At 41.1% G+C, this 17226-nt stretch overlaps 1 protein-coding gene across 3 annotated transcripts in view; it reads right to left on the bottom strand.

The window, feature by feature from the left end:
* DERL1 (derlin 1) overlaps nt 1-13958 on the bottom strand; it is a 29280-nt gene extending 15322 nt beyond the window's left edge. For all 3 annotated transcript variants that reach the window (XM_011973013.1, XM_011973012.1, XM_011973014.1), the window contains exons 1-2: nt 13504-13958; nt 1948-2059 (exon numbers count right to left, since the gene is read on the bottom strand). In XM_011973013.1, the coding sequence (XP_011828403.1) occupies nt 1948-2059; nt 13504-13656 (265 nt within the window). In that variant the 5' untranslated portion in view covers nt 13657-13958. The remainder of the gene's footprint in view (nt 1-1947; nt 2060-13503) is intronic.
* Nucleotides 13959-17226: the final 3268 nt, after the last annotated feature.

Below are 17226 nucleotides of genomic sequence, written 5' to 3' on the forward strand. Positions count from 1 at the left end.
AGGTTCATTGACTTTTCCCTCCACTTTTTCATATGTTTGAAAATTTTCCAGAATAAAATTTTAAATAACTGATCATAGATCATCCACACTTAATCTATTTTACTACTGAGATAACATTTACTATCAATATAAAAAAATTACTCCAGCTGGACACAGTGGCTCACACCTGTAATCCCAGCACTTTGGGAGGCCAAGGTAGGCAGATCTCTCAAGCCCAGGAGTTCAAGACCAGGCTGGGCAACATAGTGAAACCCCATCTCTACAAAAATACAAAAGTCAGCCAGGTGTGGCAGTTTAACACCCATACTTGTAGCTACTAGGGAGGCTAAGGTGGGAGGATCACTTGAACCCAGGCAGTCAAGGCTGCAGGGAGCCACGACCGTGCCACTATACTCCAGCCTGGGTGACAGAATAAGACCCTGTCTCAAAACAAACAAACAACAAAAAATTACTCTAACAAATTAATCCTCAATTAAGTTATACCAGAAAGGTAGACTGCTAAGCACTCAGTATCACAATGGGTCCAACTGGAACAAAGGAGAATAAAAATCACATATTCTGGTAGATTTAAAGATCAAACCCCTGATATGGTGGTGAGAGGACTGGTCGTCAGTTTCACTTCTGCCAAGTTACTTCACTTCCTTGAATCTCCTATTCATCTTTTGGTAAAACTCAGGAAATAAACTAGGTTTCTCCCAATAGTAATATAATAGTCTATGACCTTATACTTTGTATTAATACAATTTCTTTATTTTGAAAAAGAACCTAGTAGCAAACGCCAATTTAAGGAAAAATGTTACTTGACATCAAATACCCATCCTACTATTTCCCTGCAGTGATGAGGCTGATCCACAATTCTCAACCACATGAACACTGACTTACATTTAAGGGTGGTTCAGAGTTCTCTACCCTGAGGTAACAGCCAGCAAGTTTATAAAGTCTCTGAAGTCAGTCAGCCTTTTCAAAATCATTTAAATTTAACAAAATTATATCCATACTGTAACACAGCGTACTGATGCATTGTTTCTTTAGTGTAAGCAACTCAGAAAAGCATATAAGGTATCGTAGGAAATAAATGACAATTCAGTAAGATTTTTCGAATTTACCCATAATATTACGTAGGTTGGCTGGGCGCGTTGGCTCACACCTGTAATCCCAGCACTTTGGGAGGCCGAGGCAGGCAGATCACTTGAGGTCAGGAGTTTGAGATCAGCCTGGCCAACAGGGTGAAACCCCATCTCTACTAAAAATACAAAAATTAGCCAGGTATGGTGGCAGGTGCCTATAATCTCAGCTACTCAGGAGGCTGAGGCACGAGAATTGTGTGATCCCGAGAGGCAGAGGCTGCAGTGAACTGAGATGGCACCACTGCACTCCAGCCTAGGCAACAGAGCAAGACTGCCTCAAAAAATAAATAAATAAATAAAATATTACATTGGTATTCATACCTGATAAACTATTATATATCATTAAATCTTGGTTATATACTGTACTTTAGAGTTGAGTTTTTCAATTGGAGAACAAATCTAGGCTTTTAATTACATAAATTAGTGTTTTTCAACCCCAATCTAGGAGACATATATACTCCAGCCCAATTCTGCACTGAAGGACAAGGACTGCTGCAAAAGAAATGAGTGAGACTGTCAAAATAAATGAGAGGCATACAGCTTAGCCACTAAGGAGACGGACAAGACATGTCAACCTCTGATCTGCTACTTTTTGCATCTATAAAATGGTAACACTGCTACTTATACCTCAGGATGTTGTGAGGATTAAAAATTGAATAAGCTAAGTGCCTGGTGCAGTCCCAGCATAGTCACTGAGCATTTACTATCCATATCCAGTTTCTTTTTGTAATGCTAACTGCCCTCCAAATTCCTCCAAAGAAAACACATAGATTAGTAAATGAGAAAGAAACAATACTTAAAACAACTATGGGTAACATACCTGTTTCAAGTCGTGTAGAATACTGATATAAGAAATACAAATTGACCAAATAAAGAAATCCAGTTCCTGGACCCACAGGGAAATAAAAGGTGGCAGTGATTGGCCTCCAAATCTGTCCAGATCAAAATAAACACAGCTGTTAGTTTCTGTAAGCCTGGTTATTTTTTTCCCTTTTAACTAAACAAAATTAACCCCTGCAAAGCATCCTCCTCAATGAGAGGTATGAAAGTGATACTACCAACACAATTCAAGAAAACAGCTGAAGAAAAGTGTTCACACCAGTTACGATCACATCAATTTGCAAATCAATGGAATAAAACGACATCATAAAATAAGCAACAAATATTTCTAAACAAGTTGAAACAAAATCAATACTATATGAGTACATGATCAGTCTTTACTAAGATCAGGCATACAAGTAAGCCTACATCAAAAAATGAATTACAAAGGCTTAATTTCCAACAGTAGAGTAATGCCTCTATTTAGGGAAAGAATATTCTAGAATGACAAACCTTGTCCAAAAATGCCACAAAGGCAGAAGTAAAACAACAATTTTTTATTCAAACCAATGCACTAAATAGGCAATAGGGGCACTTTTTCTTTAAAAACATTTCCCTGAAAAAACAAAACATAAGAAGGGTCTAAAGTAATAAGTAGGCCAGGTTCAGTGGCTCATGCCCTGTAATCCCAGCACTTTAGAAAGATGAGGCAGGCAGATCACCTGAGATCAAAAGTTCAAGACCAGCCTGGCCAACATGGTGAAACTACATCTCTACTAAAAATATAAAAATTAGCCCGGTGTGGTGGCAGGCGCCTATAATCTCAGTTACTTGGGAGGCTGAGGCAGGAGAATCGCTCCATCTCAAAAAAATTAAATTAAATTAAATTAAATAATAAAGTAACAAGTAAGCCTCATTCCCAACTTCCAGTCTCCCAGTTCCAACAACAGCTGATCAGTGTCCTGTATTTCCTCTAAGAAACACATGTTACTATTACTCATTCTTCTTTATTCTACTCTATATGGCACTGTTTTATACCTTGGTTCATTCCCGACAAAATATTTTAATTGGTTTCACAGTATTCCTTGTATGTGAATGTCTAAACTTTTGTTTAAACTGTTACAATGCCACAATGAATATTCCTGTAAATCCTCTTTATATGTGCATATACAGAATAAGTTCCTGTCAATAAATCTGCTAGAGCAACAGACATAAGCATTTATTTTGGTAGATACTGCCAAATGCCTACAAAAATGTCTGCTCGATTTATACTTCCTCCTAAAAAGTAGATGACTGCCTGTCTTCTCTCCATACTCTCACCATTTCATGTATTATATATTCACCAATCTGAAAACTAATTTTTATTTGCATTATGAGAAGTCAAGCACCTTCTCATGTTTTAAAAACCTGAGCATTTCCTTTATTCATCTGTTCTTCTGGATTTACATTTCTTTTTTTTTTTTTTTCCCCCGAGATAGGATCTTGCTCTGATACCCAGGCTGGCGTGCAGTGGCATGATCTTAGCTCACCACAACCTCCACGTCCCAGACTCAGGTGATTCTCCCACCTCAGCCTCCCGAGTAGCTGGGACTACTAGCACGCACCACCACACCTGGCTAATTTTTGTATTTTTTGTAGATACAGGGTCTCATGATGTCGCCCAGGCTCGTCTCAAACTCCTGAGCTCAAGCGATCCACCTGCCCTGGCCTCCCAAAGTGCTGGGATTACAGGCATAAGCCATCACACCTGGCTGTATTTCTTCAGACATTATGAAATTTCTCTTTCTCATCATTGCAAGCATTTTCTGATCAGTCATTCGACTTTCATGGTATTTTTGCCATATTTTGGCATACAAAGGTTTAATTAAATGTAAGCAAATGTGTCCATGATATGTCATGTTTAGAAAGTCTTTTTGCTCCAAGAATGTAAGTGTTTACGGTTTTATTTTAGCACTTTCAAGGTGCATCCAAGGGATGAGGAAGAGATCCAACTGTTTTTCTAAATGGTCGCCCTGTTTTCCCAATGCCATTTACAGAGTAATCCTCATTTTTTCAAATTATTTGTAAAACTACTTTCATTGAACATTTATACTCTAGCCTCTTTAATATTAAGGTCTATTTTAACACCATTCTGTTTGGAATTGATTCCTATGCCAATATCAAGTTATTTTAATTTCTTTTTTTTTTTTTTTTGAGACAAGGTCTCAGTCTGTTGCTCAGGTTGGAGTGCAGTGTCATGACCACAGCTCACTGTAACCTCAAATTTCTGGGTTCAAGCAATTCTCCACTCAGCCTCCCAAGTGGCTAGGACTACAGGCATGTACCATCGCACCTGTTTAATTTTTTTTTTTTTTTTTTTTTGTTGGAGACGGGCTCTCCCTACGTTGTCCAGGCTGGTCTCAAACTGCCAGCCTCAAATGATCCTCCCACCTCAGCCTCCCAAAGTGCTGGGATTATAGGCATGAGCCACTGTGCCTAGCCTAATTTCTATTACTTTTATAATATATTTTAATACCTGGTGAAGTTAAATAGCTAAATGATATCCCCCCACCTGTTTTTTCTTCAACAATTGTCACAATTTTCTTGGTTAGTCTCAATATTTTATTTTTCTAAATGAATTAGAACCATTATTTCATTATATCCATGTGATATTGATATAACTCCCAGCCAAAAAGTTTTTCATCGCTCTTAAGAGTTGTCTATAGAGCTATCTCTTTCTATCTTTTTATATCTAACCACAAAAGTTGAGTATCTTACTGCCTACAATATTGAAAATTGAGCTTCGACCAGGTGCAGTGGCTCATGCCTGTAATCCCAGCACTTTGGGAGGCCAAGGCGGGCAGATCACCTGAGGTTGGGAGTTCAAGACCACCCTGACCAACATGGAGAAACCTCGTCTCTCCTAAAAATACAAAATTAGCCGGGCATGGTGGTGCATGCCTGTAATCCCAGCTACTCGGGAGGCTGAGGCAGAAGAATCGCTTGAACCCAGGAGGCAGAGGTTGCAGTGAGCCGAGATCACGCCATTGCACTGAAGCCTGGGCAACAAGAGTGAAACTCTGTCTCAACAAAAAAGAAAATTGAGCTTCTTGGGCTTTCTAAGCATACAACCCTAGCTGTAAATCAACTTTTGTATCTTATTTCATTCTTGTTTAATTCACTGGCTGGCACCCCCACCAGAACAATGTTAAATAATGATTGAAGTAGACGGCCTTCCTAAACTTTTGGAAATGGCAGCGAAATGCTGGCTTTTGGTATGAGAGCTATATGTCTATCTCATTGCACACTAGCATATACCAAGCAAAAAAGACATGCCCCCTGAATTCCTCAGAGTAGTGGGGAAGGCTGTCAAAAGAAGAAAGAGTTGGCAGAAGGGAGGGGACATGTGGACTTGTTACAAAGGCCCCAAGAATTGCAAGAGCACAATAACTGAACGGGTACTGCTAACAATTCGAGTGTGGTTGAAATGGAGGACATCAGTCACGGGGACTGGCCACATACAGACTGGCCAGTTCCATTCTCCAAGTATGGGAATGTAACCCTCAGAGCTTAATACCTTGCAGAGGGAAGCACAATGTGCATACCGAAAAAGTGACTTTCCAAGAAACTTGTATTAAACCAGAAAAATAAAATAGGTTAACATTTGTTTTGATTTATTCACAACTTTATCACAGAAACAGGATAGTTTGTTGGAAAGAAACTGGAGATGATTTGAGAAGGCCTGGGTTTCAGTTTTTGCTTACAAGTCACCACTTCTGAGCCTCAATTTCCATAGTTAATGGTTTTTTTAAATAAATCATTAAATTAGTGTGCTACTCTGCTTATTTACATGCACTGATTCAGGAGATGGATTTCACAGATGAGGAAACAGGATGAGAAAAGGTTAAGTATCAGCCAGTAAGTGGTGAAGCTAGAATTTTATCCCAGACAGTCTGACTCCAGAGTTTGTGATATTAAGCCCCTATTTTTACAATCCCTCTCACAAATGGCATCAGTATTATGAGGTACAATTATAATTAGTGTAAGTGTTCACTACTAAGACATGTATAATCCTGAAATGGACTCAGAATAAACCTACTAATTCATTCTCTGTGCTTAAGAAAAGCACTGGGAGTAAAGACCAGAAGCAAAACCTCCTAAGTAGCCCTGGAACCTTGGAAACGTATGGACGTCAAATTGGCTTCATCATCTACCCAATGACATTATCCTATGACTTCTGCCTTCCTTATCTTACAGGGTTTGTAAAAGGTTGGAATTAAGACAGTGAATTAAAAAGATGCTTTGTAAAAAGAATTAATATGTGTGGGTGTATTAATTGTATTATCACCATCTTTTCGGAAACACCTGCTAACCGGTTTTTATAAATTCATATTTCAACTACCCCCATACTCCTATAAGTTACTCAAGGCCTGGTGTGGAAAAGAAACCTCGTTTTTGTCTGACTACATTTTCTCTAATGCTGATGACACAAGACTATTTTTAGTCACTGTGCGCACCTGTTCTTTGGAAATCAGTGTCTGTCAAAATATCTCACTTCTTTTCCCTGTTCATTAAGCCTACCCTTGAGTTATACTTGCTTTCATTGATCTAAAAGACTTAATATTATTTTTGTTTTACTTTAGAATTATAATCTAAAAACACCAGAAGACAGCTTATCTCTTTAGAAGGATACAGTGTAACATATTTCGGAAATCCCCGTTGTAAGTATCCAACTAAATCCCATTTTTTCTTCTACCAGATATGTAAACAGTAAGGAGAAGGAACTGGCTTTATGTTCAGCGCCAGGAGTAAAGAGGCCCATTTTCAACCCTGGAGAGCCTAAGAGGCAGCCAGCTGCAGCACAGAGAGCCAAAACTTGCAGACAGAGGACTGCCTGCCTCACACTTACTGAGAGGACTCATTGGGGAGTATCTCATTTTAAGTCCACAGCAACCCCAAGACTAGGCCTATAATGATCCTAGTTTTTTTCAGGAGGAAAGCTGGGCCCTAATTAGAGTTCCGGTAATCCACCCAGAGTTCCTCACTTAACAAGGACATGTAGCCCATGTGCTCACTGCTATACACACTCTTCAAGAAGATATAAGACATTGTTCCTCAGTTATTAGTCCAACAACTTGAGAGTGTAGGTTGCAGCCATCCTTTAACTAAAATCTTCTAAACAATCTGCTACTGAAATAATTTGCCATCCAGAGTCTAGAGTGTTTCGTTGTTTTTTTTTTTTAAAGTATGAAAAGTGAAGATTTGTTTGAAATAAGGATCACTTGATTTGAACTTAAGTATGTATCAGCCACCAAACAAGAAAGATGATGAGCACCTGTGTGACAAATGCTGGTTTAGCAAACTGTAGCCTTTTTTGCTGGGGGGGGAGGGGGGACACGACGAGTAGGCAAGAAAAGGCCCCTTCCACTCATTTAAACAAATGAAACGCACTTAATCTTTAAAAAGAGCAATTAGAAGCCATCAAATCTACTCCTAGATATATAAGCAACAGAAATGACTATTCATGCTCACCCAGAAATACATACGTTCACCAAGACATGTACTAGAATGTTCATAGCAGCACCATTCATAACAGCCAAACTGGAAACTGCCCAAAAGGTCCATTAATAGCTGAATGAGTAAATAGATTGTGGTATGGTCTCACAATGAGCAATCTATAACCACATGCAACAACATGGGTGACTCTCAAACATAATGTTGATAAAAGCAGCTAGACACAAAAGAGAACATACTTCATAATTCCATCTATAGAAAGCATAAAGACTGGCAAAAACAATACATGGTATTAAAAATCCAGAGCACAGTCACCCTTAGAGAGGACAGTGACCAGAAGGAAGCAGGAGGAAGGTTTTAGGGATTCTGTTTCTTGATCTGAATGCTGGCTATGCACATGTTTTGAATTTTTAAAAACTCAAGCTATAAACTTATTATACATACACTCTCCTGCTTATATATTATAACTCAATAAAAAGTTTTTTAAAAAGTCACAATCCAATGGGCAACGTTATTATAGACCACAGCTGAACTGTTCAACGTGGACAGGACTACTAAGGAAAGATTTTCAACTATACATACCAAAACACTTGCCACTAGAGTTCTATAGCCAAACCTTGATGGATATAGAACTTCCATGCTCAGCCTATAGCCCAAGTTCATTCTCCTCCCTGCTAAGTTGAAACGTCTCTCTTCCCCAATCCACTCTTAAATCAGTCTCCTAAGGTTGCTGTCATCAGGTTAAATGTGATATGTAAGCAAAAGCTTGGCAAATATAAGCACCAGGCTGAGTCACAGAATTGGTTGGTACCATTTCTTATCCCTGGAAACAAATTAGAGAAATCAAGAGTTCACATCTTCCCATTTCAAGTCAGGATGCTTTTAAGGAGACAAAGCAGAATAATCATTCAGCAGCTACATTTCAATTACTAATTAAAATTAGAATCTTACTGTCCAGGAGAGAAGGAAATAAGGCATAAAGTATTGGCTGATAAATAAAAATTGGCAACTTTTTTTTCCCCATATTAACTACAAGGGAGGCAACTATTTTTGAATAGCCTATTTATCAGGCTATTTACTGGGTATTACAAACATTTTTCTATGTGTTCTACATATTACAGGCAAGAAGTAGATAACACATTTCCTCAGTTTGAAGGTACTCATTCTTGTGTTTCTGAAATTAGAGTGTCTTACAATCAATACACTGGTTTAATGTAATTTCTACTCCCCTGTCCCCCAAAAAAGTTGCATTAAATTGATGGTGCATTGTATAATCAATGGAGTCTTAGAACAAAGTTAATATGCTATTATATTATCCTCAGATCCTAAAGAAATTGAGGCTCAGACAGGATAAATAACTTGCCTAAGGATACACAACTAGCAGGGGGCTGAGCCAGGCCTTGAGACCATGATTCAACTACTTGAAATCTAACAGTCTTTCTACTCTAATAGAAAAGGAAAAATAATTTGCTATGATTGATTTGGAAGAAATCACCTTCAAAAATGTTTTGCTACATACTTATTTTTTTCGTAGATATTATGCAAAGGAGTTAAACAAGACAGCTTAGAACTATCTCTGACTCAATGAAATAGAAACTGAAACTGAAGCTGTCTACAAAATGGGGGTAACACTTATCTCAGGATGATTGTCGGAGTTCAATGACATAACCTCAGAGAAGTTGTAACAGGGTGATGTTATTTTGGCCAAAGAAATGAAGAAATACCGCCAAGCAGGCAGCCCTGGGAGACAACCTTAGAAAACACAAAGGCAGCAGGAATTGCCACCTCTTGTGTAGTTAATCAAGGATTAATATGAAGACATTTCATTATTGTGAACTATTTGATTGATGAATGTAAATCTGAGGGACTCAGAAGAGGGAGAAATCATAGACAACAGTATAATGAGTCTTGACACACACCTGTTTCAACCTATCCAACCTAAAGAAATAACGTTATAAACCTCAGAGTTTCAAACCAACAAGCTACACACAGGAATCGATAGCTTAGGAGGAAAAATAACTTGTCACTTCCAACATGAGCACACAATTCTAAATCAATCACTCCCCTATTTTTGCAAGCTGTGAAAGATTCAGCTTCTAAGGAAAAGAGGAGCTTTCTAGCAGAATTCTGCTAAAACACACCTCACGCTGTCCGTGCACAGCAGCCTCTCAAATGCAGTTTTTCCTTGACTGCTTCATTTGCAAATGAGTTCCTCCAGGTGGGTCTAAAAGTTACATGTGTCCAAAATAGGCAAGAATCAGAGTAACATGAAAAAAAGACAAGGTACAGCTGTTGGTCTTTCCACACCTGGGCAGTCCACTGTCCTGCCTCCTGCTGTAGCTTCTCCCAGCCTGGGGATAACAAGCTGAGAAGAAATAATACAGGGAAGATGATAAAATCGTGGAAGATGTGACAAGAACAATGACTTTTTCTAATCAGTTCACCACTTTTAACATTATACACTCGCAGCCTGTTACAGAGGCTTATTTACATTACTTCTTTACAACGTGCTTATTTACGTGTTGTAGTCACTAGTATCACCACACAAGTGAGGATTTTTCAAACAAGGACAACGAGCCGGTTTTGACCAGCTCCTTCTCACACATTAATATGCCACCATTGCTCCCCATGACCACACATTACCCAACAAGCCACAAGGAACAAAGTGCACAACATTAACTCAGCCAACAAATATTTACTAAAGTAATAAACCCAGAACAGTATGCAATTCCGGCTGCACTCCAGAATCATATTTTTATTTCCAACTGCTCCCTGGGACTCTCCACATGGATGCCTAAAAAGCATCTCAAGACTTAGCATGGCCAAAACCCAACTCTTCATCCATACCAGCCCCCACTCCCAACCTAGGCATCCCTGACCATTCCCCATCTCAGTCAAGGGCTCCGCCATCCACTCAGCTGCTCCTGTGAAAACAGTAGTATCTTTCAGTCCTGCTTGCTTCAGCCATTCACTCTTCATATCCGTTCAGCTGTAATCTTGTCCCCTCTGCCAAGTCTATGCCCTTTTCTCTATCTTCGCAGCCACAGTTTCAAACCACCATCTCCTCTCTGGCCTCCTAACTGGATTCACCTCTCTGATCTCATCACCTAGCCCTTCCTCCTTCAACGCCCTCCATACACACACAAAGTCCACTCCACAGAGTAGTCGGGGCAATCTGTCAGTCCTTTGTTCACAAGGCTCCAAAGACTTCGTAGTGCCCTCAAAATAAAGTTCAAACCTCTTAACATGACATACAAGGCTCAACTATGATCTAGCTTTCACCCACCTTTCCATCTTAGCTTTACTGCACCCAGCTCTGGCTATCTCCCTGCCTTCATCTACCAATCCTCATCCTACGGCTGACCCTGTGCCAGCTGGCAACCCAGTCTTCTTCCTGTTCCCAGCTCCTACCTCTGAGGCTTTCACTTACTAGTGAAAGAATCTAGAACTACTAGTGATGGATATAGAACTTCTACGCTCAGCCTATAGTCCAAGTTCATTCTCCTCCCTGCTATATTGAAATGTCTCTCTTCCCCAATACATTCTTAAGTCAGTCTCCTAAGGTTGCTGTCATCAGGTTAAATGTGATATGTAAGCAAAAGCTTGGCAAATATGAGCACCAGGCTGAGTCACAGAATTGGTTGGTTGTCTCCACAGCCAGATCCACTCAAAGCTGGCTGGTTCCTCAGTATTCCAATTTCTTCAAATGTCTTCTCTGAGGCCTTTCTGGGTGCAACACCCTATCAAATATTATACCCCTTAAATCACGTGCCTCTATGTCTTCACAGGATCTGAAACCTTTTCAGTCCTATTTACTATTGTACCCCAGTGCCCACATACAGCAAGTGAACAATTACTTCCAACAACTCAGTTAATATACAAGCACCTACTATGTGCCAGGCACTATTCTAGGTAACAAGGACAGTGGTGAACAAGGTAAAGATCTGGCTCTCATGGAGCCTTATTCTCTGAGGGGAAGCAGACAAATACCAAAGGGTAACATGCAGCAAGAAAAATGAAGGATAAGGCCGGGTGTGGTGGCTCACACCTCTAATCCCAGCACTTTGGGAGGCTGAGGCAGGTGGATCACCTGAGGTCAGGAGTTCAAGACCAGCCTGGCCAACATGGCGAAACCCTGTCTCTACTAAAATACAAAAATACGCTGGGCATGGTGGTGTGCGCCTGTAATTCCAGCTACTTGGGAGGCTGAGACAGGAGAACCGCTTGAACCCAGGAGGCAGAGGTTGCAGTGAACCAAGATTGCACCATATACACTCCAGCCTGGGCAACAGAGCGAGACTCCGTCTCCAAAAAAAAAGAAGAAAGAAAAAGAAAGAAAAGAAAAATGAAGGATAAGGGAGTGGAGTGAAGGAGGGGCTATTTTATATAGGGCCATCAGAGAAGGCCTTGTCAATAAGAGGGCATTTGGGTAGAGACCTGAAGAATGATAGAAGGTAAACAAGTGAGCCACGGTTATCTTCCTCAGGCAGAGAAACAACATGTGCAAAGGCCCTAAGGAGAGATCCAGATAAGTACTGAAGTAACAGCAAGGATCTCATTGTGGAGCCTAAGATACACTTTGGAGAGCAGTAGGAGATGAGGTCAGAGAGGCAGCAGGGGCCTTGCAGGCCACTGAAAGAACTTGGATTTTACTCATTAAGAAGGCATGGTAGGATTCTGGACAGAGGAATGACAGCACTTGATTTAGGTTTTAAAAGGATCACTCTAGCTGTCTAGAGAAAAGACAGAAAGGAACCAGATTGCAGTGATAATGGTTTGCAATGGAGAATGACAAGGGATTGTATTCTGGATATATGTCTCAAATAGAGTCAACAGGATTTACTGACAGATTGCGGGGTGTGAGAAAAACAAGAAAAATAAAAGATGACTCTGACAATTAACTTCAGCTCCTCTAATAATGGAGTTGCTATTCACTTCTAAGGCAAAGGGGGAAAGGGGATTCAGTTTTGGACACGTTAAGATGAAGATGACTCTTAGTCATCCAAGTCGTGATTTCAAGTAACTGTTGGATGTACAAATCTGGAAATAGGGAGACAGATCTGGACTGAAGATATTTATATTGACATTTCAGAATCTCCAGTTTACAGAAAGAACATAAAGCCCTGAGGCTGAATGAATGAGACCATCTAAAGCTAGGGAGATCTATACAGAAAGTCCTATAACTGTTTCCTAAGGAACATCCTAACATTTAAAAGTCAGGAGGATAAGGAACCAGCAAAGGAAACCAAGAAATAATACCCAGTGAAGAGAGAGAAAGACAAGAAAACGTTATCCACAGGCCAAGCAAAGGGCTGAAATTAATGCCAGATCTTGCTATCTGACCTGCCGCTGATTAAAGTTTTAAATCAGAAATTGGTGAATACAAATAACCTTCTGAAAACTAGCACTCTCTTGACACAAATGTTACTCTGGACCGTTTCCTTCATGCTTAAGAAAATAACAAGGCCTTCCATTTCTGGACAAATTTACTCTTTGCCCATTCCTTCGTACATTCTATTACTACGTGGGGGATACTAAATTAGGGCTAGAGGGAAATGCAGAAAAATACACTAATTCTTTGTATCTCTGACTTTAAATCATTCCTATAGGAAAAACAAAACAAAACAAAAAAACTCCATTAACGTGAAAGGAACTCAGCTAGAAGTTGGTGAAGTTGACACCTACAGGCCACCCACGTGGGTGACCAGAGGGAGGTCAGAGGGCAATGCTCCAGGCGGACCTAATTGCCAGCGTCCAACAGATGGACAACTACCGCCGACTAATCTCACTGCTTCCTTCATGAGTGCGAAGAGCGGGAAGCACAATCTCACTAAACTAGTTAAGTCAACCCCTCCCCACCAGGCTAAGCCCACAACTCCAGCTATCCAGGACCCGGCTCCCAAAGCCTCCCCCGGCCCAAAGGACCCCGCCCTAAACCGCCGGCTCCGGACGCACTACAAATCCCAGCAGGCACCGCTCGTCCGCAACATGCCGCCCTACGCTCCGCCGCCGCGGAGCCTCCTGGGGCCTGTAGTCTCCACGCCCCCCCGTCTCTGGTAAGTACCTGAAACCGATAAAGGAAAGCTTCCGGCCAGAGGAAGAGGTATGCCGGGCTGATGAGGCCGAGTTTGCCGACCAAGGGCACCGCGACGGTGGCGGCGAACCAATAGCGCGTGATCGCCGGGATGCTCCTGAACCAGTCTCCGATGTCCGACATCTTCGACCCACAGGTAGCCAAGATGCACACGACCGCCCGACTCCCCGTGCCGACCCCCTCACGACGCGGCCGGCTCCGCGACTGTTAGGTATCGAGGTGGAAGCCGCCGAAGCCGCGATGCAGAAGGCGGAGACGGGAGGACGTGGCGCCACCGAATTCGGACCAGCGAGACAGCCTTCTGAGGCGAAACTTCCCCTTCCGGCGGCCGCGGACGACGTGACCAGAAGTCCCGCCGCTTAAAGGGCAAGGGCCGATTTTTACCGCCCGGTCGAGGCTCGGCGCCCTGAGGGGCGGAGCCAGGTAGGGCGACGGCACGACTGGTGGGAAAACAGTGGTTGCCAGGAGCAACGGCAAAAGTTCCAGCCAATGGCGAGGCCAAATGCCATTCACTTATTTCTCAGAGTTTTAATACGGCTGGATCCACTTGGAGGGTATTTAAAGGGGACGAAGGCAAACGAAGTGTCTAGTTCCTCGTCTACTCACTCATTCCACAAGTGTTCGTCGGGCACAGTTCTAGACACCGGGCAGCTGCGGCTGTCAGCGCTGTCGTGGTACCCTCTCTCCTGATCCTGCATCTTCATTGGGATAATTTATAAACAAATAGATAATGAAGTAAGATAATCTCAGAGAGTGATTGGAAAAATAGGAAAATGAAATGAGATGATGAGGTAGAGTGACGGGGTCGGGGTGCGGCAGTGTGAGGACAGATGGCTACTTTAGGTGTGAACTGGGCCAGCCGGGCAAAGATCTGGGGAAAGAATTTTCCGTGCACAGAAAACAGCCGCTCTAACTAGGTTGGAACGTTGGAAAAACTAAAAGCCAAAATGATCCATCTTGTCTAATTCATCTTGTATAAAAAGGAATCTTTAAGAAAAGATACTGGCCGGGCGCAGTGGCTCAGGCTTGTAATCCCAGCACTAAGGGAGGCCGAGGCTGGCGGATCACGAGGTCAGGAGGTTGAGACCAGCCTGACCAACATGATGAAACCCCGTCTCCACTAAAAATACAAAAATGAGCCGGGCGTGGTGGCGGGCGCCTGTAGTCCCAGCTACTTAGGAGACTGAGGCTGGAGAATCGCTTGAACCCGGGAGGTGGGGGTTGCAGTGAGCCGAGATCGCACCACTGCACTCCAGCCTGGGGGACGAGGGCCAGATTCCGTCTCAAAAAAAGAAAAAAAGAAGAAGAAAAGAAAAGATACTGAGTAGAGTTTCCTGTTGTTTTGGGATTTGGGGCCTACAGTTTAAGATTGCTAAAGTCTTCCCATAAAGACCACCAGGAACAAACCTGTAGTCAACAAAGTTAGATTTATCAACTTGCTGCAGCAAGGGAGACTGCACTCCAGAGGAACCTCAATGCCTCTCATCAAACAGAAGTGTCATTACTGGGTTTTGGGAATGAGGGGAATTTTTGGTAAAAATTAAATGGAGCAGTGTTTGATAGACTCAAAACAAAGCAGAGCTGTGTGTAGCATCAGGTTAACATTAGACTGAGTAAGAAGCAGGCTTTTTCCTTGGAAATCTCAAAGTTAAGACAAATGTGAAACGTTGGGTCTGAAAACTCTATGTAAAACTTTGTACCCGTATTGAAAATCGTGTGTCAAAGTCACCTGCATGGCTCAGATGCTCTGGACAAGAATGGGATGTTCCATTCACACGGAAAGAATGTCAGACAGCAGAGTTTCCAACATTCTGTAATTGTAGAGAATATTTGTCAGCACCGTATCCTTGATGTTAATTAATAAAAACAGTTTTTGCAGAACAAAAAGGCATTAAATATTCCACAGTGTAATGAGAGTAAACAACATTTGGGGACCAATGGATAGCAAATATATAAAGAACACAGCCGGTGGGAATATAAATTGATACAGCCTTACAAAAAGATAATTTTGATATAAAATAAAAGCTAGCTATTTATATAAATAACAGATAATACTTGACGATATTGCCTGAGATTTATTCTGTTTATTTCCCTTTACCACCACCACTATTACTCATACCCAAGGTACAGTGAAAGAAAACAGGGGCCATCTGGCTTAGGTGGAGGGCTAAGGAAAGTTTCTCTGATAAACTCATAAGTACACGTGCTTGAGAAAAAGACAAGAACAAGAAAAATACACACCCAGTATCTGGCAGTGTTTATTTCTAAGTTGTGCTCTAGAATTCACAGAGAGTGAATGCTCTGGAATTCAACTTCAGCCTTTAGAAACACTGAAGTTTAAATCACAGCCAACGGTAGGCCAGGCGTGGGGGCTAATGCCTGTAATCCCAGCACTTTTTGGGAGGTTGAGACAGGAGGATCACTTGGGCCCAGGAGGTGGAGACCATCCTAAGCAACATAGCAAGGCCCTGTCTCTAATAAATAAATAAAATTATGGCAACACCACTTTTTAGCAATATCATGTTGTAAAAATCAGTTAACCTCTCTGTCCTTCCGTTTCTTTATCTGTAAAATGCAGAAGAGAAAAGTAATGATAGTACTGAACTCTTAGGATTGTTGTGAGGATTTAAATGAGATAAATGTATGTACAGTACTTGAAGCAATGTTACTGCTATTCTCTTTTGTGCTTAGCTGTCTTTTCTTTGAAATGTTTACTATAAAAGTGTATCACTTTGTAATTTTTAAAGAGTTAATTAGTAAGGGCACTTGCCTGCCTGCAAATTGTCCTACCCTAAGGATAGAGCAGCTGTTTCCAAATGACAGTGGGTATAAGGATCGCCAATGAGAACTTGGCCCCTCCCTTGGAGATTTCAAGTTTCATAAGTCTGGGACGAGCCTAAAAAAAATCTCCATTTTTCAAAAGCCCTCCCTCCCTGCAACTTCCGCATGATTCTGATAGCAGCTGATCTGCAGATTATTCTTTGAGAACCATCACATTAAACATTTATTTTTCTGTTCTCTATATATATTGGAATAAACTATTTTAGGCATAAAATACAAAGATAGTTTAATATTGGATATCTTAAATAAAGGACTTCCTCAATCTTCCCAGATAGTTTGCTTTAGAATTTATCACTTAACTTGTAAGGAAGTTCTTGGGTTGCTGCCATCAATACAAGCCATCTTTTAAAAACTTACAGGTAAATGATATTGGGCTAAATGCTACGAAAGACTATGGAGAGGTAAGGTGGAAAAAAAAAATGTGGAGATGTAGGCATTCCATGAATTATTGATGACAATGTACATTGATTGGTACAGCCTCTACAGCAAGCAATTTGGCAATATTTAAATGCACTTCTAGGAATTTAAGCTTTAGATAGACTCCCACATATTTTTTAATGTAAAAGGATAGTCATTGCTGCATTTTTAAATATTTTTAACTCTGCGTTGCCTGAGGAGGTGCTGCATTTTTTGAAATAGCAAAAGATTGGAAACACCTGAATATCTGCCAATGAGAAATTGATTAAATAAACTTGTTTATCCATATAATCCAATACTAGATAATCTTTATTAAAATAAAACAACTTTGTATACCCCAAAGTGGAATAATCTGTAACATATAGTATTAAGAACAAAGGGCTGGGCACGGTGGCTCATGCCTGTAATCCCAACACTTTGGGAGGCCGAGGCGGG

This window comes from Mandrillus leucophaeus, unplaced genomic scaffold (genome assembly GCF_000951045.1).
Source record: "Mandrillus leucophaeus isolate KB7577 unplaced genomic scaffold, Mleu.le_1.0 Scaffold133, whole genome shotgun sequence".
NCBI classification, from domain to species: Eukaryota; Metazoa; Chordata; class Mammalia; order Primates; family Cercopithecidae; genus Mandrillus; species Mandrillus leucophaeus.